Source organism: Centruroides vittatus, unplaced genomic scaffold (genome assembly GCF_030686945.1).
Source record: "Centruroides vittatus isolate TY-2023 unplaced genomic scaffold, ASM3068694v2 contig_455, whole genome shotgun sequence".
Classification (NCBI taxonomy): domain Eukaryota; kingdom Metazoa; phylum Arthropoda; class Arachnida; order Scorpiones; family Buthidae; genus Centruroides; species Centruroides vittatus.
In genome coordinates, this window is record NW_027122251.1 from 103,890 (window position 1) to 129,150 (window position 25,261).

The following is a 25,261-nucleotide window of genomic DNA, read 5'->3' on the forward strand; positions in this document are numbered from 1 at the left end:
ACACTGGTTAAACTGAGTTAATAATAATAATAGAATTAAAAATATATTCTTTTTATACAATTAAAAGACAGAGTCGCTCTAAAAATCAGACGCTCACCATTTATTTATTTATTTATTTATTTTTTCCTTTTCCGTTAATGATGTCGTAAGATTTACCATACCAATTTTAAGAAATTTTTAAACTTTTATTGGTTTTTCTGTGTTTTAAGGAACTTTTTTAAAAAATGGGCAGCTAAGTAGCCTAAAAGAAAAATCTGGCTGTCTGATTCGTTCTGGAACATTAAAAGAAAATTAAAAAATGATGAACATCTGATTTTTAAAGCGACTGTGTCTTTTAATTGTATAAAAAATATTTATTCATCCGACGGAAATTAAAATATATAATTATTCGGCTATTTTTCAATTGTGCAATATTTGAATACACTGCAAATTGCCGGGTGCCGAAATCACGAATAACGAAATTTAACTTCACATACAGTAAACCCTCGTATAAAGCAGTAGTTTGAGATTACAAAAATGCATTGTAGAAATCGCGTTATAAGAAATTTACATTTCGTAACATGAGTGAGTTTATGTTTCAAAACGATTTTTTAAAGTAAAATTTGTTTAACGGGTAATAATATCGTTTTATTTTATTTATTTTTTTTTACATAACATAGATTAGAAAACAAAGTCTATAGAAATTCCTATAATGAGACTTCGATTACTGAGGAATGATGTATGCACATACGTCATGTCTAACTATTTTTCACAATCATTATATAATTAAATGTTACATTAAAAAACTTGACTAAAAATAAAATGAAAATTATGAGCAAAATTCAGCTTACACATGAAATGCTAAATGAAATTTTCGGTGTATAAAAACACAGGCTTGTTAGGCTTTTCATTTTCAAACAAATTTAACATAAAAAATAACAGCAAAATAATTTCATATATACAGCTTTTATTATATATTAAAAAATTTTACAAACTATGTAGAATGTTATTGTAAATAAAAAAACAACAGCTGATAGAATGTATGATAACATTTATCTTTAATTACAACATTCACTAGAATAAGATAATATGTTTATACCTGTCTATAATGTATTTATATAAGTTTATGTATATGCTATACAGACAGTTTTTAACTTACATACATCGCAATACACAACAATTTTCATTTTATATATACTACCTCGTATATTAAAACTCTTCCTGTGCTTTATTTTTTCACTTTTGTCTACGTTCACTTGTCAACAAATAGTTCAAGTCTTGTACTATGTTAATTGCTATTTCAGTATTTTGTTATCACTTTTATTTATCCGATTTATTAGTATTATTATTATCGTCATCATCATTTACATTTATGACTATTTACTTCCTACGTCTAGCTTTTCTCCAGACCCATGTAGCTTTCACTAGGCAGCCAAAACGCGTAAAAAATAAAATTAAATTTTAGTATTAACATGTTTTACAATTTATATTTACTTTTATAGGAAGTATCTGTACAATATACATTTATACATTTCGATCATCCTTTATATTTTCGGCATTAATTACGTCCGAATATCGAGAATCTTTCTTGTTATAGTATCGCAGTTAGCAAATACTAATCGATATTATAGATTATTATGTTATTTTAACACTATTTTTCAACGAAATCAATTTTTCTGTATATCGGTAACCGACAGCGCACTGTTCTCGCTAAGAATGTTTTATAAAAAATAACTACGAAAATACTAGAGTTTAAAATATAAGTTTTAAAAAAAATCTCATTAAACCGACGTTTTTTAATAAACGAGAATAGATAAAATGCAAATTTACGGAATTGACTTTTTTTCTATCTTGTTCTTTTCTGAAAATAAAACTTTCTGAAACACATACATGTAGAAATGCATGAAATATTTCTGATTGAATTATTTTATAAAAAAATATCCATGTTCAATTATTTTTTTTAATGATATGTTTTTCTATTATTATAAAAATAAACTAATTGCTTCGCAGACAAAAACAAAATACTCTTATTATTAGAAAAGTAAATATATAGAGCGAAACACAACATTCTAGTTGTAGTTATAAAATTGTGTATGGCACCATCTTTTATAGCATTTTATTTTGAAAACTTTGTATATTTTTAATTCTTATTCAATAGCAAAAAGCTTAATTTTGAGAATAGTGATCACTTTTATAAAATATTGTAAATGCTAATAATGTATAAACATCTTTATATACCGAAATGCAACTCTATATATTTACAAGCGAGTGAGCCGCTAGGGGATCTTTTGTAAGAGGTCGTGTTTTTCGTGCTCCGTTTTCGTTCGTGTTTTTTTTTGGTTTTCGCCTGATGTTCTTGGATTATCTGGTATCGCTAGTCCCAGGTCAACGATTACTTCCTGTGTGTATAATTTTTTTTAAGTTTGGACATCTACTTTCGGAGTAATTAACGTCCGATTCTTTCGCTCATTTTCGGCCCCCGCTGGAGACCCCTACTGTGATTCGCCGGAATTATTGTCAGTATTATCTTGCCTGTTCGATAAGTATCTTAACCTGTAAGTTTCATTTTAGTATCTTTCGTAACTGTAGCGCAAAATCGTTGGGTAATTTCACCGTTAGACAAAGAAGTCTTCTGCCACGTGGTAGTGCTAGTCAATCGGCGTAGATAAGCCGGTCGGCGTTCGGCGTCTTCGGCTGTTGCCTCTCCTGTTTTGGCCAATTTTGTTACGCTTTCGTTATTGCTTTTCGTTGTCGGTCGAGCTTATAGGGCGTCGCTCGTGCGCGCCCAGTTTGTGTATTTCTCTGTCTAGCCATTCGGCGGTCTCGCGCCGTTTCGGCGTGTCGTGTTTCTCGCCCTCTGAAGTGGCCAACTCGGCTCAAGCCATTGAATAAGCTTGGGCTCCCCGTCCAAACGTTCCAGTCCTGTTCTTTCCCTGTAAAGTACTTTTGTTTATGGACAAAATGGTCACTGAGGACGAAAATGGTACATTAAATAACAGCTTTGTGGAAGAAGAATTAATCACTGCAATTAATGAGAATCTTGAGTTAATCTTATCTAATATTCCCATCAACTCCAACGTTTTCGTAAAAACGAAGGAGCGTACTCAGGCAAGGGAGGCTGCGGTGAAAATGCATGCCGCCGCCAATCAGATCTTCGGGGTCGTGCTTGCTCTCCGTGAAAGGGTTAAGGCGCTCGAAATCACTGGTACCCATCAACTCAAAAGCACATACTCTGCTGCCGTAAAGAAGAATCTTACGCCGATGAGTCAGACCACAAAACTTATAACAGCCAAATCGGCCAAACTTGAAGGGGTACATAACCCAAAAAATGAGAATCATGATCTAATAATTTCAGCCATAAGGGAACCCGAGGAACCAACACCAATCCCCGAAGAGACAATGGGACTCCTACAAATGCACGTCGATCCCAAAAGGCTCGGAGTTAAAATTAAGTCAGCAAGACCTCTCCCCAGCGGAGACATTAAGATATTGTTGCATGATGAAACCGACCTCCAGACTTTAAAAAAAGCAGTCCAAAATCACGAGGCCTTAGCAAATAAAATACGGATTGTGGATAGGATCAAGAAATTACCAAAACTAATCTTGTATAACGTGCCCAACTACATAGAAGAAGGCGACCTAACTCAGAATATCTATCAACAAAATAGCTTTCTACATGAAATTCTACCCGAAGAAGAGTTTATCAACAGCACCAAAATTAATCGCAGTTTTCGTCCCAAAGGAAACAGCCATACCAGGCACGTCATCTTAAGTGTCCAGCCAGGCATAAGAAACTCGCTCATACAGAACCAAAGAGTCTACATAGGTTGGTCCTCAATTCTTCTGGATGATTATATAGCAATTACCCGCTGCTTTAACTGCACTGGGTTTGGGCATACATCGCACAGATGCACTGAGAAACAGCGTTGTACCCACTGTACAAAGCGCCACAAATTTAAGGACTGTCCACACCTACAAGGTGGCCCTAAATGCTATAACTGCAGGCAGTATAACAAGAGAGTCCCAGCAAATAAAGCGGTCTCGACTGATCACAACGCCTTTGACAAATCATGTCCGATCCTTAAAAGGTATAAAGCAACTCAGATTCAGACAACAAATTATGAATAATGGCTCTCTCCCAGGCATTCAACATGGCCAACAATTACATCTACAAACAGACAAACAATTCAATGCATCCTACAAAGAGTACCCTCAACATACTGCAGATAAACCTACAGAAGTGTAAGGCAGCCATGTCAAATACCATCCAGACATCTGTAGAATTGAAGGCTGACATCCTTGCTTTCCAGGAACCCTACCTCCACGACGGAAAGGTCGCCCTGTTAGGCAGGGGGCGTATTTATACCTGGAGCAAGGATAATCTTCCGATAAAGACAGGCTTCCAAATTGTCAATAATAACCTGAATGCTCAGCTGGTGACACAATATTGTAACAGCTATATCACTACCATCAGAGTCAGCTATGGCTCTCACCACCTGTTCATCCTCAATGTATATGCTCCACCCTCAGAGGACATCCTTCCCCCTCTTAATGCACTAAAGGGGTATATTAATGAACTCTCCGCAAACCCAATCCTGGTATGTGGGGATTTCAATTCAAAATCCCCCATCTGGCATAGCCCGGTCGAAGATCCTAGGGGCCATGCGGTAAGTGAATTCCTTTCGGAAATGGACCTCCAGTCTCTGAATACTAGCCAGCTGCCTACTTTCTCTAGCAGCAATGGGGAAAGTTGGATTGACTTATGTCTTGCAAACCCAATCCTGTTGAATTTTAAAATCACTTGCCAGACCCAATTGTGTCTATCAGCAAGTGATCACGCCTACATTCTGACCACGATCCTATTTGCAAACTGCCCAGAAAAATTGACTATTCACAACATCACTAACTGGGACCTATATCAGGACTATGTAAAAACTCACTGGGATCCCACTGAGCTTACCTCTATCAATCAACCACATGATATTGATTATGCTGTTGATCAGCTTCAAAATGCTCTCCACAAAGCTTACTTTCACGCCACAAGAATAAAAACCAGTAAGCCCTCAGCCCCATGGTGGAGCCAGGAACTTGCAACCCACAGGAAGAAAGTGCGTGTAGCTAAAAGAAAGTACAGGAAAGAATCAGATCCTTACAATAAGCAGAAACTCCACCAGACCTACCAAAGGTATTTTAAAGAATATAAAACCCTGATCAATCGGACTAGGAAGAAATCCTGGCAAAATTTTTGCAACGCCTCCAACGAACGGGGACCCTGGGCAACCCCATACTACACGTCCTTCAAGAAAAAGAAACTGCTCTCAACCCCGGCTACCATCGCAAACTCTCAAAACTTTACCAACACCCTAGAAGACACCTACAAAATAATCTTCTCCGAACTGTTTCCTCCAGATAACCCCAGTACGGACACCGACTACCACAGACAGATCAGGAAACAGAGTATGAACACCTCTTCTGATGTAAATGACAGGCCTTTCACCACTCAAGAAATCTCCAGGCAATTTAACAACATAAAAAAACGGAAAGCATCAGGACCAGACTCTATAGATTGGAGGATGGCTCAGCAAGCTTATGCAGCCATTCCCACCACATTCTCAGTCCTTTTTAATAAATGCCTTGACTGTGGATACTTCCCAAAAAATTGGAAGGAGGCCTCCATTAAACTGATACAAAAGGATAAGAACACCCCTCCAAATAAAGCAACTGACTATCGCCCCATCTCCCTTCTCTCTGTGGTAGGGAAGGTGTTGGATGCCTTAATGGCTGACAGGATCTTACATCACTTAAATGCTAATAACATCCTAAACCCCAACCAATTTGGATTCATGAAAGGGAGAGCCACCCACCATGCTCTAGAAAAGGTCATTTCCTACGTTCAGGAGGCCAAAAAAAGGGGGAACCATACTATCATGGTCAGCATTGACTTCAAAGGGGCATTTGATCATGCCTGGTGGCCAGCCATACTGGCCACCCTAGCCAATGTCCACTGCCCCCTTAACATCTTCAATCTGCTGACAAGCTATCTCATGGAGAGGTCTGCCCTGGCCGTGGAAAAAGGGGAAACCTTACATAGGACTGCCATCACCAGGGGGTGCCCCCAAGGCTCAAAGTCTGGTCCACTCCTGTGGAACATTTTATATAATGGGATCCTAAACCTCACAAATGACACCTCCCATCACGGGAACCCCCACATTCAAGGGTATGCAGATGATACAGTTATCCTTCTTTCTCATCAAAACCAAGGAACTCTTCAAAATTATACTAATAACTTTCTGGATCTGGTCTACAAATGGAGCAAGGATAACAACTTAATAATCAACTATAACAAATGCTCTGCTATGGTTTTCCCTAAAGGAAACCCCCTAAAAAAGAAGCCCACTATCAAGATAAACAGTGAGAAAATTCAAATTGTTAACAGTTTAAAATATCTTGGGGTCATCCTTGACCCTAAGCTTTCATGGAAGGATCACGTTTACTATGCCTATAATAAGGCCATCAGAGCCAGCCATAGCCTAAGGTCCATAGCCAGGAACGGTTGGGGCCTCAACAGCGTTAACAGCAAACTCATCTACAAATGTGCTATTGAACCCATCCTCACCTACTGCTGTGAGGTATGGGGGTACGCCGTAAATAAAGTCCACAACCGAAAGAAATTGCTCTCGGCTCAGCAGAAAGCGGCAATCGCGATCACTAAGTCCTACAACACCGCTCCCACTGACGCTCTCCTAGTGATCGCAGGTTTAACCCCAGTCAACCTTGTGATCATCCAAAAATATACAATGAACCTCTTAATGGGCAAGCTCTCATCCAACGTTAACCCTGATACCATCCACAAGATGATCAAACATCACAATCTTCCGGACACAATACACCCCCTGATCGACGAAATAGCAAACTGTGGCCTTGACATCAAAAAGGACCAAACTTCCGTCCACCCGGCAAACAACATTACCTACGACTTTGTCCAATATCCACCACTGCCCTTGAAGGGACTCAGTTTCTACACGGATGGCTCCAAGGCCCCAGGTGCTGTCGGTGCAGCTGCTCACCTGGTGGATCCCCAAGGGAAACTTTTTTGGAATGCTGCTTACAAACTGTACGAGAATTGCTCTGTGAATCAAGCAGAGTCTTTAGCAATTTGGAAGTCTCTCCAATATATCCACAACAATATCCGGCAGTTCACTGGGAAAAGGATCAACATAATAAGTGACAGCAAAACTGCACTGCATCAGATTAAAAAAGGAAACCGTAAACTCCCAATCATAAGTAATTGTCTGGACACATTATGTGCCCTTGCTGGTGTGACTCTCATTACCTTTTACTGGGTCAAGGGTCACTCCGGCAACATCGGCAACGAAACTGTGGACAATTTGGCAAAGAAGGCTCATAAAGTAGCCTCCAAGTACTCCTACACCTCCGTTCCCATCTCCTTCCTCAGGAAGGAACTCATCGCCATCACTATGTCAAGGTGGCAAAATGACTGGGACAGTAGCCACACTGGACGGAATACCCACAACTTCCTCCCGGACGTCAACAGTAGCTCCCGCCTCACTTTCCTGAGAACGACTCATTCTATTACGCAGATTCTCACCGCCCATGGCAATTTTAAGTGCTACCTTCATCGTTTCCTTAAGAAGGGAAATGGACTTTGTGACTGTCTTGTAAAGGAGAGGGACGACCCTTTCCATCTAATTTTTACCTGCACCAAGTTCATTCAGCATCGCCAACAACTCAGAGACCTGACAACCCATAAAGGGCACAACTGGCCTTGCCACCTTAGTGTATTCCTGGAGGACAAGGACATATACACCAATTTCGTCAAATTCGTTAACAACCTAAATTTATCAGACTATCATCTCCCAACTGCTACTCAATCCAACATGCCAGCTATCTCATCGGATAACCACAGCCAGACTCCATAGCATCAGGACACATGGTTGGCAACCTTCAAAGGGCCACACTTCAAGGACTTATTTGGTATCTCCAATAGGGTGCTTCTCCCTCCTCATTACTCTCACCGGCACCATCCTATGTTTGCAATTGTATTGTAAGCCATACCAAGGCGCCTTTATTATTGTTCTGTTATCCCACCTATTAATTCTTAGGTACTGTAATTGTATTTTGTAATTTTGCCTTTCTACGTCTTAACAGGCGGTTCCCAGCAGGCACCCTCATCCTCCTCTTCCCTCCTCTATTTCCTTTCCTAATCCCCCCACCTCTCCTTTCCCACCTTCTGGCTCCTCCTTCCCTCCTCTCTTCTTGTAGGGCTATACCTCCGAGTAAGGCCTCTTCCCCTTTCACTTATTATTATTATTATTATAAATTACACATGACCCTCGTGGTATTTTTCTACTACAAATTAATAGCATTAATGACCCTTATACAAAAGCTACAGTTCCAAACTTCATTTCGTAATCTTCACCTTATCCTGAGCTACTAAACGAAATAAACTCCAACACACGGAGACACATGTAAACATACACATTCACAAATTTTTTTCGTTTGTTATTAAATTTTTTCGATTCAGGAATCTCAAAACGTAGAGATTTGCGAAAAAATAATTCGGAGTGTCAAATTTGAAAGGTTTCTAATACTTTCCCTTGTGACAGCCAGAAAAATAATTAAAATTTGACAAAAAGTCAAACATTTTCTATTTGTCGTCTTTTGATGACGATAAGTCGTGACATACTTGTTGTGTCGTTATGTTAAAAGAGGTGATTCTTGTGTTAAAAAATAATAAATATCACGTTAATTCGATTACATAAATAAAGTATTTTGAAAATAATACTTTGCTAATTTTTACGTGTCACAATCAAACCAAGAATTTCGTCTGTTAAATATAGGTTTTACCATATTTGATGAATTTTTTTAACAAAAACGTTTTAATATGTTTAATATTCGATGTTTATATCTATTTTGCGTTCAAGTTAAAAACATATATGTTGATATTCGTTAATACGAAAATAAAATTAGAATATTAAAAAGAATTATTTTCGATTCATTTAGCAAATACTGGCATTATCTTTCGATGATGCGTGTATTTGATACGTCAAAATGGTGTTGAGGGCATCACTGATACATTTAGTGTTATAAAGGTAGTAATTATGATCAGAACGTTGTGTTTTTACTATGTTTTTACTAATGTAAAAATAAGAATATTATGTTTTCGTTTGACAAACAACTGTTTTTCTATTAATATGAGAAATCATATATTTTTCAGAAAAATATTCAACAAGGATACTTTTTTTTTAATCAATGCATTCAGAAGTATTTCGTGTACTTGTGCCTATAGCAATTAATAATTTTAAAGCAGTGTTTACAATGTATTTTGTGTCTCTACCTTTGTCAATTAAAAAAAATATTCAGTGACGATTTGCGTAATTTTCCTGCAATGTTTGATGGCGCCATCTGTTATGACATTTTATTTTAAAAAGTGTTTATGTTTTTAAATCATTATAAAATGGGAAAATGACATAATTTTAAAGGTAAAGATGGGTTTTATAAAAGATTTTAATCGCTAATCACGACTAAAAGAATAATTAATTCTGACCTTACTCCAGATATGACACACGACACCCCTTTATTTTACCGAAATTTAACAACTTCGATGCTCCTAATACGTAAAGGTTCCTGCGAAATTTCGGAAATTTTTGACAAATAGCACAGGAGTTATTAACGTGATTGTGAAGAAAATCTTCAAAAAAAGTGAACGAAAACGTCCCCCACATATTCTTACATGCATACATACAGACAAACTTTCGTATTTTTTGCATTTCTCGACGTTTTGATATTTTTTAAATCAAAAATGTTAAATCTTCGCGAAAGTTAGTTTTAAGCTATCGCTATACATTTTCTCCGTCATATATAACAGCCTGTAATGTATATATATTTAGGGTCAGAGTTTGCTACTGTGCTAATTGGAGAATACTTCGCATATACTACGTAGAAACATCGTCTTGTTTTCAAGCATGTTTTGACTTATAAGAGTATAAGAGTAATTTCACTCAACACTTACTGTATTACTATATATCTGTCGTAAGCATAATTAAAAATTAATTCAAATAATTCCAAATATAATAGGTACATATTTTATATAACGTATTTCTTTACGTTATTTAACATTACAACAATACCATGGAGCCAAATCAAATTGATACTTGACATTATGTTAAACATATTATAATATACTTAACAAATTTTAATATTATAATAAAATGTACTACATCTATGTTAGTGGTTACAAACACTAATTATTGTAGCTATTTCTCTGAAACTTTCCAGCACCTCGTAATTCATATATATTTCGAATTTCAGCCTCTGGAAATTTTACTGTTTATTGGCGTTGTGTTCTTACTGTTTAATGCATTATAAAAACGTACACTGGACATAAAAATTAATAAATACATATAAATGATTCAGATGTTTTACAAGACACCTGAAAATCACAATTTTTTCAAATCGGCTCCGTTGGATAAGTACACGATATGCATATATGACTTACAAATTTACTATTATTGTATATCCATTTGAACAAATGTTTAAAATCGCAAATATAGTACTCATTATTATGATATGTTGATTGACACAATCCTTATATATACGCTATTAACTTATCTTCGCTTATACGAAACCGCCAGTACGAAACTTTACGTTCATCTATTTAATAAATAAACATAAAGTTTCTTACTGGCGGTATCCTTTACCTTCAAAAGAATTATTTCTATTGGCTCAAAAAACAAAAAAAAAAAAACAAAAAAAAAGGAATAAGCGAAAGTACAGTATGTTAATAGCGTATATATACGGATTATGTCAATCAACGTATCGTAATGATTAGTACAATATTTGCGATTTTAAACATTTGTTTAAATGAATATACAATAATAGAAAATGTGTAAGTCATATATGTATATCAGGTACTCATCCAACGGAGCCGGTTCGAAAAAATTGTAATTTTGAAATATTTCTTGTAAAGCATCTGAATTATTTATAGGTATTTATTAATTTTTATGTACAGTATGAGTTTTTATAATGTTTAGTTAATTGAAGAAGGGTATGTTACGCCCGAAACGTGTAACTTATACTCATATCAACTGAAATAAAAATGATGAAATGCCATGTCATCGATTAATCACACAACATAGTGTTTAAGCAACAAAAACGTTTATTTATATTAGCGATGAACTGAACTAATTAACATAAGTATAGATGGTAACAGTATATGGAACTGCTGTCTAGCTTCTGATTAAAAAACAGACTTTACATAAAAATAATATGAAATATATACATTTATTCTTTTACGTAAAAGGAATCTAAAGGGCTTTTACAATTTATCGAATGTAACGTTTAAAAGTTGCTATTGGTATTTACTATCTGGAGTATGTAATTTATGCATTGCTTTTCTCTAAGTCAAACGCTCGTTAGAAGATCATATCTGTATTGTAGTAGTGTACATGTAGACTAAAACAGGCGTGGCCAACAGTTTTTGCTTCCGGGCCGAATTGGAAAGAAAACTTTTTTACGGGCCGAACGAAATATTACAATTAAAAAAATGTTAAGTACAAAAACAATTCATTTAAGTAAATGAATGTTTAAATATTAATATTATACTTTTGTCAAAGTACACGAATTTCCAAGTTAAATTGAATATTACGTGTATATCTTGAATCACTGTCTAACATACATTATTTAATAATAAATATTTATATTTTAAATTTATCTTTTTTTGGCACTAATACACAGATGAGTACAAAAGTTATAAATCTCTACAATGGAATTTTTTAAAAAATGAATAAGTATCGCAAATTTATTCGACCAATTATTGGAAGTTAAGTACCTAATATTGAAAGATTAATCGCGGGCCGCATAAATTCATTAATTGGGCCGGATCAGGCCCGCGGGCCGTATGTTGGCCATGCCTGGACTAAAAGAACATAATATAATTTCAAATCTGGCCGAAACCCTCAAATAGAATACGTACATGATAACAGAGCAGATTAGAAGATATGAAGGAAGCAAATCAAAAACTCAAAACTAAATTCCTAATACAATTAGAAAGGTCACGCAGAACAAAATGGAAAATATTATGAAAAAATGACAGACCGTAAAATGTTGAATTTACCGTAAACGGAATTAGAAACATTTCTTCGAAATCATTCTTATTAGTTATATCAGAGCAGTAGATGTACTAAAAATTACTTGGAATAATGTTTGTAACGAACTCAAATTATCAGTTTCACTTTGTACATTTATGCATACAAAATAACTTTATTGTTACCATTTAAACATGCAAAAATTTGACATTAAAGTAAATCCTTACTGCGTCATTCCGAATGTTATGCATGCCGACCCATGACAGTAGTAAGCAGGCATCGATGATATCATATATTTTCACTAAATTTATTTCATAAATAAAAAGTAAACTCAAAGACAAAAGAATAGAAATGTCTTTAATTAGATAGTTTTATCTCAGGTATTTTTGTTTTTCAAAAGTATACTTACATTAAATTCTAATTGACAATCGTTATCCTGAATAAAACTAACTGTTGAAACGTAACATTTCATTCCCAAATACAAATATTAATTTAATAAAATTACAATATATTTTCCAAATGAAAACTGCACTTTAATAAGTCTTTCAAATTGATAGAAAATTCGAAATAGCTATTACAAAGATTAAATTCAATGATATTATGGTAATTTTTGTGCCATCAGACTTACAGGAAAATAACAAAAGAGAAAAAGGCAAAAAGTAGGAAAACCCATAAAGTAAATTCCTGAAATTCGTTCTTCTCCATTAAAGAAAAATTTACTAAGAGGCATTTTAATGATATTTTTGAAAAGGTGATTATAATAACGTATTGGATTTAAAAAACCAAAAACGTATTCATCCCTCACTGGTTTTTATAGCGACTTTAGCACTACTTAAAACAATTTCCTTTCATACTCTTACTCTGAATTCTCAACATTCCGAACCGAATTATATTTATTTTTAACATTATCAAAACAATTAATCTTAAACTTCTTTTCAAATAAGTAAGATAGTATGCTAAGAAATACAGGAAGAACAGCAACAGAATGGAAAAACGTTTGTAAAGATATAATAACAATGACTTTTACGAATGTTATGTATGCATACATATTGTTATACAGAAATACTAGTGATACGATAATTGTTGACATCGAACCTTGCAGTATGGGAAAACCAACGTGATAAAGCGATTCCTTAAGCTTTTCTTTCGAATCGGAATGTGACGAAGTCAGAAAAGCATATGTAATGTGAGTCGGATAATTAACGCAAAATCCGTTACAAAGGATTATGATTATCATTGAGAAAATGTCAAGGTTAACAGCCCACAACGACATGTATCCAACGGTTTCTACAATTATTGAAACAACAGCTATTGCAACAATTATTGCACAAATAACGTTTGGAACGAACGAAATAAAAACAATAAAGAGTAGAACAGCTGTTAACCAAAATAACTGAAGGGTAACTTGTTTGGTAATAATACTTTGTTCTATCGTCGGAGAAAAATAGGAATGGATAATAAGTGGTAAATCTGATTGTTCTGCTAATTGCATCATGTCAATAATTACTGTACGCTCAGTCTGACCACGAATAATGTTTCTAGTTACCAAGAAAAATCGACTGCATATAATGTCTGTGTAATTGTTGTTAAAAACTATATCATTTGAAAATTGTCTGGCTGCTTTAATTCTCAAGAACACATTGCGAAGGCCGTCAATGAAATCTTGTTTTCGTGTCATATTATAACCTCTCAAGGCGAATTTAGATACTGGATGATTCTGAAATACTTTGTAATATTTCAACCAGGAGAATTCGAATCCTGAACTGGCGACGTTTGGGTGAGATTTGAGATTTATCATTAAATTTTCAATGGAATTCTGAACTTCTACCTGAGAATAATCTAATGTTTTGTTAATGACAACATGAATAGGAAATGCAAATTCATTAAAATCGTCATAAAACATTCGATATCCTTCTGTAATTTTGGAATCTTTTGGATATAACTTAAAAGCATTTAATCCTTCATGTAGAAATGTTACTCCCCAAATACCTATTGTAAGATTAATTATATACAAAATTATAACCAATACTTTGGTGAAGGGATAAGAAAGAAATTCAGCGAAATATTCTCTGAAGAAGTTCATAACAGCTAATTCATTTTTCTCACTTGAGTTCTCTTCATTGAATTTTTCTGAAAATAACAAATGTCAAATAAGTAGAATCGTAAAACACATAATTATAGTGTAGAAAGAAGGTTTTATATGTAGCATATTTAATTAAGGTAAAATATTTTGATACGTATAAAAAGAAATATCTGGTTTAGTTTAGTACGTAACGTTATTACAGTCAAACCTGTTTTTATGCGGGTTTTTTTTTGTGCGATTTTTTATTTGTGCGGTATAGTCGGCGACTAGTCTCATGCGTTTTGTCATGTCTCACGTTGACTTATTATAGCTAAATAAACTTATTATAATATAAATAAACTTATTATAGCAATATTATTTCATGAATATGCGAAAAATGAAATAATTTATTTTTTAAGTCAACATCACCTGGACAAAAATATGTAAAACAGACGATAGACAAGACGATGCAGTCAAGTGCTGACATCTGTTGTCAATAAATTCTACGTCTGTTTTAATTACGTTAATTAAACCTTCAAAGTGCTTTCACATTCCTGGTCCATTAAGATAAGATTCATTTCAAAGCGTAAATTGAAGGTAAATGTACTGTATTATTTACGTATTTTCTAAATCAGATTCCAAAAGGTTTGGCGAGATTCCAATTAGCTGCCAAGCCTCGTCATGATTTCGTTTAAAAAAGCAATTCCTAGTTATTTCGTACGGTTTTGAGTTATTTTCTATGTGAGACTTTTTTATGAGGTCCCTATTGACCGCATAAAAAATATTTTTTTAATCGTGTTGCGAAAACTATTTTTTATAGCCACTCGTGAAGTTTTGTGCGATTTTTTTATGCATTTTTTTCTATGCGGTCCCTATCCACTGCATAAAAACAGGTTTGACTGTACTACAGAATATCATTAATATCTATTAACAAATGGAATATATAATCTTTGAAAAAACTAAACTTTTTTGAAAGTTTGATAATACTTTTTCATTTTCGGTACCATATTGTTTGTTTTCAACTTATTTCAACAAGAATGAACATTAAACCTATGAAAATTGCATTTTTGTTTTGTTTTCGTTTCATAGTTATTTTATTCAGATGTTTGGCGAATCCTGTTCCTTTCTTCAGTATAATTTCTAGGTTTATCTTTTTATGTACATTATTATGTATCAAAGCAAATTTTAACTTTTACAGTATATATTAGTTCTCTACTTTCATTTTTCCACGACACGACATCTTTGTTTTAAATTTCTTGTGATGTTTTTTTATGAATAGTTCTTCACTTTCATCGAACAAAAGAAATTATCTAAGAGTAATTCATCTGCATTAAAAATTTATATTTATATGAGATTTTTAATTAAAACAAATATTGACTCAGGTTGTTATCGTCATCGTTAATTTCATTCAAACCATAAATATTATCATTGCTCTAGTATAATAATGTTGAAACTTGCTAAAAAGCAAAGAAATCATTCATACAAAAATTGATATGATGCAAGAAAATAATGTTATGTATAGAATATCCTGTAGTTGCGAACCAAAATATCAATACTGAAAATTAGAACAAGAGAACGTATAAGCTTAATTAAATATAACTGTTACCGGCAAAACTCGATTTTACGCCAAACTAGTTTAGAATTATTATTCAAGTATATTAATGCTTAAATATATTAATGGTTAATTTAAGTTCATTATAAAACACAAATAAGTTTAATAATTTGAAGACAGTTTGCTCAAACAGAGATCACCATTTTTAATTCCGTGTTTAAAACAATACAATTCCGGCGACCGACCTTTCCTTAGAGGCTACTAGCCGCCAAAAACGCTAAAAAAGTCTTTTTTAAACACAAATTTTTCAAATAAAAATATAATTTTTTAAAAATTAGGAATTGGTGACATACGAACATCTTGTTTAATCCATCTAACCTTCTTGGGAAGTTTTCGGCTTCAAATGCACTAAGTAGTAAGCGCTGGAAATGTAGATGCTGGAAAGCCTCCCTCTGGTGACGATATTTTACATTTTACTTCGTAATTTCGTTTCGTCCCATGGCTTTTTTATGTTTAATAATTTGAAGACAGTCTTAAACACGGAATTAAAAATGGTGATCTCTGTTTGAGCGAACTGTCTTAAAATTATTAAACATAAAAAAAGCCAACGGACGAAACGAAATTACGGACAAATAAGTTTATTTGTAATTTTAGTTTGATTTTAAAAATTGTTTTTATTATTTCGTTTGAATTTTTGAAAATATTATCGAAATTAATTACCTTTAAAAGTGCATGGCTTATTAAAAAAATACAAATTGATGAGTACTGATGAGCTTATTTTTATTCTATTGTTTGGTACAAGTGTTGTGTCACTTCTAATCAATACCGTTTTCGGTTAATGTTACCCTATGGTGGCTCGTTTCGATTCCAGCGATCAAAAGACAGGGAACAGTGGGGACGCACCTAACCTAACCTATTCTAATATATTACCATAATTATTAGCAACCAAATTATTAGAATAGGTTAGGTTAGGTTAGAATGTGTGCCACCACTGTTCTCTGTCTTCTCATTGCTGAAATCGGAGATCAGCCACCACCTTCGGTATCTACGGTAACACGAACCCCATTTTTTTAATAATTAAGTAGTCTATGTTTGAATAAATATTATTCATCTAATTGATTGCTTTTTAATTTTATTTTAACTATTAATATATCTAACCATTAATATACTTGAATAATAATACTACACTTGTTTGGCCTGACACGCTTACGCCAAACTAGTTTTGCTTAGGCCGAACTAATTTGGCGTAAAAGCAGGTTTTGCCGGTAACATAACTATACCAATTCAGCAGTTGTCATACTTTGTCTAGAGGAAAGTTGCGAAATATCACTAATTACAGTTAAAATTTTCGAAAAAGAAAAAAAAATTAATTAAAAGGAAATTATATAAATACTGGAAAATTATTAAAATAACAGAATGAAAAGTAAATTGAATTTAAACGAAGGTATAACCATTAGTGATATCTGGTAAACTTTATTTCATAATTGGTGCAGTCCGTTGTAAATCGATCTTTAACCACCAAGATTTAAAGATCAGACCTCCTAATATCCAAACCTCTATACAAAATTGTAGAAATTTCAGCCATAAGAACGAGAGTTATCAAGGTTCGAAGAGAATGAACTTAATCATGCTCCACTGATACATTAACATCCATATAACAGAAAAAACCAACAAATGTTTTCGCATTTCTCGACGTTTCAAAATTTCCCGAGTCTAGAAATTTAAAACCTTGATGGGTCATTTTTTGACAGATCGCTCTCTCTTACATATAAACAGAGCTGGGAAAATAAAATACCTACGTAAGTATTCGTTTTCATTGAACATCACACAAATTATTGAATTTCTGTGCATTTGAAAAAACTCTTAGGGAATTCTTGTTTGATGAATGTGCAGAAAAATAATTAGTAAAAAGTTTGTAAATTGAATCCAAGTCTTTTTCATCGCAAAAATATGTAACTAAACAATTGATATATAATTTATAAATATATATTTTAACGTATAAAAAATGAACATTGTCTTGATAAATAATTACATAATTAATGCACATAGGAAACATAACGAAAAAGGAAAAATGATAACTTAATCTTGTGTGTAATCAATCGATGTAATAAATTTAAAAAATAACAAATGAAAGACGTTCGTTTAATGTTCTTCCATATATAAAAGTGAAAGTTTTTTCTATTTTATAATAAATTCTAGAAGAAAATTAAACGAAACATTATACACTATTTAGTTTCGTTCACTAAAAACAAATTCTTATTTTATTATTTTTATTTATATTTTCATTTATATAAATTTAACACATACAAAACGTATTAAATGTGTTTATTGAAACATTTATTTTGGAGAAATGTTTCAGTTCGTGAAAATTATAACGACTGAAATCGGAAACTTCTATATGTAAATTGCTTTTAATCTGATCAATGTAAAAAAAAATTACCTTTCACAACTTTGAATGTAAATGCATTTAATGATTTCTCTTCTCTGTATCCACTAAGAGCTAGACACGATCCGAAAAACATAATCTGGTACAGATAAGTGAAGCACACGCAAGTAGTAGCATAATAAGAGAAGATCCTCACGCCAGGAAATTCTGCTGTCATCGCTATGCAAAAAGATAATATATTTGTTAAAGTAGTTATGGTTATAGAAACTGCAGATTTGGAATAAGTTTTCTCCATTCGTGCTTGTACGCTATCTTGAACATTTGTAATTCTCCAATTTGCCACTATCACAAAGGCGTCGTCTATCTCTGTAGCTGCAAAAAATAAATAAATATATTACATTTCATATAAAAAGTTTATTCAAAAAGTGTTTGAGAATAATGAAAACAATGTAAATGAAGTAAAAATAATTAACCTGAACTTCAATTTAGTTCTACGAATATTTTTGAATTTACGGAACGTTCTGTAAAATGATCATTATAGCGCTTCAGCAATTGCAAAAATTTTTCCGAAATTTGTCGTAAAACTGTTCATTAATTTGGAAAAGTAAAAACTCGAGGAAAAATTTATTAGTTGATACAGATTTTTTAACGCAATGAATATAAAAAGAAAATGATTTTAGTACTAGAAGAATCAATGTGAATGGAAAGACCTATTATTTTACATAGTGTGGATCATTTGTACCTTTTTTCTTAGCTCTATCTACGCTGTGAGCACTAAGAGAGCCTCTTTTCAGTACGACAATCATTGGTTCGGCCAGGCCCGCAAAGGGGAGACCAGGTGGAGAAAAACGGGCCCGACATATCCGAACGGACAACTCTCGAAAAATATATGGGAATTATTTTCGATCCGTCCGTATTCGAATTCGGGTCTTCTAGAGCGGCAGGCTGCAACCTTGAACGCTCAGCCTTCTGGCCAAGATCATTTGTATTATAAAAGACGACTTTTATAAATGTTTCTCGAACTGTAAATATCACTTACAATATATATTTAAAGTTGGGATGGATATTTTGAAAAATCATAAATTAATTTGTTCCCTTTTAATTAGACTGTTTGATATCTCTACATGTTCATGAACACCTTATGATGACTAGACGGTTTTATTTGGTGAGAACTATCACTCATAAAATTTATCCCCGCTATTATATTTTTTCCGATAGTCTGAAGGTCTCGTTTTTGGTGATTCAAATTGGATGTGCAGAATTTTTTCACTAAACAGAAACAGTCATTGAATAGCATACTTAAGCATACTTAACAACTGTAAGCATACTTAACAAACGTACTTAAACAACAGACTTCATTGTTAATATAAAATTCACGTTAAAACTTATATTGCTATAACCGTTGAACGTGTCGCGAACTTGGGAAATTAACCATGAAAAATTTAAATTACCTATTTTCACATTGTTACAATATCTGGCCTGGGTTTCCATCGACAATATCCTTATTATCATTTTAATTTGTTTTTTAGCACTATCGAATTGAATTTTGTTTAATAGGATATTTATTAATATATAAGTTGTAAATTAATTTCTATTTTATAAAATAAAATCTTATTTGCCTTTACCTTTCGATAATATTTGTTATAAAAATTACTTCTAACTTTTAGACCTTAGAAATGTACCTTTAAAATGCCAATATTTGTGTCATTTACGACTTTCGAAAAAGCAGTCATTATAATTTCTTTAACAGAATTAATTATGTTTTTTTGTGGAAATAAAGAAATGGTTAAGATACAAGTAAAGTTTTTATATGAAAAGTATATATTTTTACTTAGGAGTAGGAAACACAATACGAAGAGAAAAAAAAACTTGTAAAAATAAAAGTGTATTTCACACTATAATCCTATATATAATTTAATAGAAGATAAAAACATTTTGCTAGGAGAGGATAGTCTATATGAAATAATTACTATTCAGTAGGCATTTCTAATTTTTTATAAAAATAATTTTTGAAATCTAAATTTTTAAACGTAAATAAGTCATTATATATAATAATAATAATGCGAAAACGTTATTAATTATTATATATAATATTCTTTAATTGATAGACGTATGCGGTAACATTTTTCCTAGTACACTATTATGTGGCAGCGATGAATACTCTCATGCACATCAGTGTTTTGATAAAAGTGTCCCTGGTATGTTTGTGCGCCAAATAGGTGTAACGAATTGTATTTGCAACTATGTAAGTCTAGTCAATGAAACTAAACTGAACTTCCAATTTATACTTACCAAAAATTAGAAACGGAAGAACAATATTGTACTTAATGTTTTCTACTCCGCATGCACTCATTAATCCGAAAGAAGATATCACTGATAATCCAGCAGAAACAACTGCAGCAATACCCATCCATGGTTTACTTCTTACCCAACTATTCGTCAGGTACGTTATTACGCAAAAGAATGTTGCCACAATGAAAGCCACACTTATTAAAGGTGTAATCTGCTTAGCAAGAACTTCGACATCTAATTCAGTAGCTAATAATGGACACGGGTAAACTTCAATAGAATGAAAGTTCATTTTGTTGACATTCGACAAAAACGCTTTACGCCATTCTCGAATCCAATGTGTTTTATGAAAATCAGATTCATCAACTGGATAAAGAAGTCTCATGCATTCTACTTCTTTAACATATCCTTCTTCGTCATATTTTACTCCTCCAAGGTTAAGTAGCCACATATCGTATCTGTAAGTAAGCGGATCGATTTGTATAGGAAATTTCAACTTCTTTTTTCCAGAAAGTAGATCATCCATTTCTGACATTATATTTATTATAGGATTTTCCGTGCACTTCTCGTTCACAATTCCACATATTACACTATAATTTATTTCTTTTCCATCTACAACAATTGTTATATTCTTAATAATTTCATCCAAGAGTTTGATTTCGAGTAAATTGTCTTTTCGAATTAAATTGTTTCCGTATTTACTTTTAATGTAAACCATTGCCGTTTGTGGTCGATCGGTAATTCTGGCGAAATCATAGAAATCAGACGTGTTTATCGGAAATGTTTTTTCAACGAATTGTTTATCTTTGTAGATCTTTCCTCTGTCAGACTTTACTAGATAGTCTACATGTTCTGATGTTTTAAGTTTCAGTAATCCCATGGAAAGTAGAACTGATAGAAGCACTGATGCTATGATAATGTATATTGGATGTCGTGCTATAATTCTACCCAGTTTTCCAAATACGAAGGATAATGAGTCGCTTATGAAAGTTATCTTCATTATTCCGTTCTTTGTAGTATACTTAATAGCAACTGAGGTATATTGTTCTTCTTAATTCTTACGATAAATTTCTAAAAAAGAAAATAATTAAACTTTGAAAAACGTCATATAAATATTGAATTTCTAAACATTTGTTAAACAATTGTAACAATAGAAAAATATTAAAGATGTGTCTGTATCAAGTCCTTTTCTGTTACAATTAATATAATAGAAACTGCCATAACTCTCTTCAAATGACAGTTTCTGGTTTCACACTAAGTAGAAGTTTTAAAAAGTTATTTTTAAACAAAACACGATTTAAATGCATCGACTACTGTCAATATTAATAAAAATAGAATATATATATATATATATTTATACGAAAGATTGAGATGATTTAGTTTAAAAATATCAAATTTGAAAAGTCCAATATTTTTTGAAAATTACTTGAAAAATTTCGTAACCGTTTATGTATTTCTTATGTGAGATCTGAATTTTATCAGATCCACTTTTTGTAATAATTCGTTTTAGGAATTCTCCTGTAATGTAAACATCCTGTCGAAAAACGGCCTGGACGAGAAACTATGCGTCCCCGGCCAGATGAACGTGAACAATCCTTTGTTCAAACCTTGTAGATCAGATCATCTTGCACGATTCGCATTTTTCACCGGATGCTCGCCCTCTGGTGTTTAAAAACAAAACTATTCTATCTGGGTCGTTTGATTAATTCTTGTGTATTATCAGCAGTAAATATGAATAACAATAGAAAAAGCAAAGCTTTCTGTTGCGTTACAAATTGCAATTTCAAAGATTTACGGGAGCCTAATATAAGTTTTCGTCTATTCTCACACGAAAAAAAGATGATTATTCGGAAATCGGTCGGTTATATTTATGAGCTTCTCCGAATTGTGAAAGAGTGAATTAGACTTAAGAATTGGCAGTTTCCCGATTGTCCAACTTTACACGAACAAGTTATGCTGTCAATTTTAAAAGATATTTTCTTAAAGTTAAAATGCCAGTTATTTTGTGTGGGACACAGGGTCAGATTTAAGCATTTCGAAGCCCTAAGCTGAATGTAAGTCCCCTTACCAACCCTTCACAATTTTAGAAGTCAATTATAAAAAGAAAAAAATTAAATCAGACTATCTCTCTGATTCAATACGGTTATTGGAAGAAAAAGATGTGAGGTTTCACTAGTCTTCTGTTTTATAACTGAATTTAATTAAATTCTTATACCCATTCCTTTAAAAATCTTTTTTAAAATTGGTTTTATCATTTTTTTTAAAAAAAAAGACCTTACGCTAACTCTTAGAAAAAAAATTAACGAAATACTTTACTTTTTATTTTGTATAGTATTAGAACTGTATTATAAAATTATATTGTTTATTTGTATATTAATTTTTGGTTTGTAAAAAAATGTTTATTACAAAATTCGACTTTAATTTTTTGTTTTTCTTGTACAAATGTTTGAGGCTCCTTGAAAGTCGAAGCCTAAGCAAAAATTTACATAGCTTTTTACTTGTAAATCTAACCCTGATAGGCAATGTCAAAGCTGATGTTTTTAACACAAAGGGCACAAATATGCATAAAACAATCTCGCTCACTTACTTCGATACCACATAATGACGTATCCCGCTAGCAATAATTGTTCTGCTACTATAAAATTTCTCGATAAACAGCTACAAGCAGCATATATCATTATATCGGGCAGTAATATATGATTAATTTTACATTACTAGTTACAAGCGACCCAGATAAAGTAGCCATTTTGTAAAAATTCAGCGCCCTCTATAGTTCATGAAAAACGCGAATAGTTTACACGTAGCGTCCGAATTTGTCATATATTTTGAATCCCGGGAACACCTATGACACAAATCGTCATCCGCTTACGATCACGTGACCGATTTCCCAGGCAAAAACTTATAAAAGCTACTCCTACCACCCCCTCGGGGAGTCGCATATCATCTGCCGGACAAAACGCCGTCGAGCGTCGTCGCCTACTCGGACCTATTGTCCGAATGTCTCCGCGCTCAGTCGCGAATATATAAAACTGTGCCATATTTCGGATAATACTCCCCACCTAAAGGATATCCAGTGCTAACTCTCTAAGGAACTAAAATGAGGTATGAACCGAAATTGTAAGCTCTCTCTCGACCCCTACGCGACTTAGGAAAGTTAGTCAGATTTTGTATTGATGTCTGTGTGTCCTTTGTTAAATATTAATAAATCTTGTTTTTATTGTTAAATGGTCTCCTCTGTGTCTCGAATATCGCTTCGCCTTATCGTCGACCCCATCCGTCTTCCCTCCTATCCACTCGCATAACGCGTAACGCGTAACGATCAGAAACAAACAACCATCCTTGACAAGTGAACCGGAACGGGAGATATGACTTGCTCCTGACCTCTCCCCGTTTCACATATTGGTGACATTCGAGAGGGGTTTCGACTCTTTCGGACCCTCCCCGAAGTCACACTTACAATTATTTGCACCTTGGTAAATAATGAAGTAATTACTAATATTCGCAACAAAACAAGCTTTCGGTAATTTGCGTTTTTTTTTTTTTTTTTTTTTTTTTTTTTTTTGAGAAAACAGAATTTAATATTTTTTTCAAAAGTATTTTTAAACAGAAATTGACAGTGGTGTCATTATTACTTTAGAAGTTTATTTCATTAAAAAAATAAAAAATACTTTATAATAATAAAATATCCAGCAATGAGTTTCTTAGCTATTCACGCAGCATTAAATACTATGCTTCGAACTGTCTGTTATGCTACTTTAGTAAAAAAACACTTTTTTATATATTTTATTATTGTAGAAAACACAAAAGGGTCAATTTTGTTGGTAGAAATTCGTTTTATAAAAAAAAATTTGTAAAGACTAATAACGAGTAAAATCATCATTAAATCTGACTGTACTCGCGATATGACACACGATGTCCCTCTATCGCACCACCCCTTGACCTTCAACAACTGAAATTTAGTAATATCAGTGCCTCTAATACACAAATTTCTCTGTATAATTTCAAAGATTTTTGACAAAAAGCACATGAGTTACTAATCTTCGAAGAGGATAAATAAAATCCTACCCTCTGACCCAAATATCAATACATACAGATCAACTTCCTAATATTTTCGTGTTTCTTGACGTTTGATAATTCCCAGAGTCCAAAAGTATAAAATCTTGTGGAATTATTTTTTATTGATCCTTTTCCTTTATTAAATGTAATACATACGGAAAAGTAAAAATGAAAAAAATCTCAAACGTAGAACACAAAAATTTATTTCAAAAACATACATTGATGCAATACACGGGATATTTTTAAATCTTATTATAAAAATTTGTGCCTATTTCAGTTCATCTATTTTCTTATTATGTGTTAGTTGTCATTAGTTTTGTTAATATAATACAATTTCTTAATATTAATTAATTTAAAAGTATTGTAATAGAATAACCAAACATTAATTTAATTAATTATATAGCCTTTTTAATTTCGTCCAGCATCTTATATTTAAAAAAGTAAAAAAAAAGTGAAAAAATCTAGCAACCAGTTTCCAGACTTCTCTGTCTGTTAAAAAATTTTATTTAAAATCAGCTTTTATATCATTAATCATACTATTATTAAATAAATCGTTGGCGCCATCTCTTATCGAATTTTGTTCTAAAATTTTTTACATTTTTAAGTTTTAGAAAATGACAAATGGCTGAATTTCGGAAAACTAGACACTACGATCAGATTTACAAAAAAGTATGTGTCAATAACGAACATAATTTGCATTTAGTCTTATACCTTTCTTGACTCTCCCTCCATCAACCGACACCTTCTACCTTAAACCAGCAAAATTTAATAGCACCTATGTCCTTCATATAAAATGCCAAATTTCATTTGTTAATATATGCCCCATTCTG

General features: G+C 32.9%; 1 protein-coding gene across 1 annotated transcript; it reads right to left on the reverse strand.

Annotated features, from left to right (window-relative positions):
- Window positions 1-12,942: 12,942 nt before the first annotated feature.
- Window positions 12,943-21,375, reverse strand: LOC136977350 (patched domain-containing protein 3-like). The gene is made up of 3 exons (XM_067272809.1): window positions 20,379-21,375; window positions 18,141-18,458; window positions 12,943-14,216 (listed from the first exon to the last, which is right to left on the reverse strand). Exons 1-3 carry the CDS (start codon window positions 21,373-21,375, stop codon window positions 12,943-12,945), a joined length of 2,589 nt encoding a protein of 862 aa, XP_067128910.1.
- Window positions 21,376-25,261: the final 3,886 nt, after the last annotated feature.

Coding starts and splice junctions, on each gene's coding strand:
- LOC136977350 (XM_067272809.1), bottom strand. CDS start 21,375: ATGAAGATAACTTTCATAAGCGACTCATTATCCTTCGTATTTGGAAAA. Junction 18,459..20,378: donor TCTTCCGTTTCTAATTTTTG/GTAAGTATAAAT, acceptor TATTTTTTGCAG/CTACAGAGATAGACGACGCC. Junction 14,217..18,140: donor TACATTCAAAGTTGTGAAAG/GTAATTTTTTTT, acceptor TGTTATTTTCAG/AAAAATTCAATGAAGAGAAC.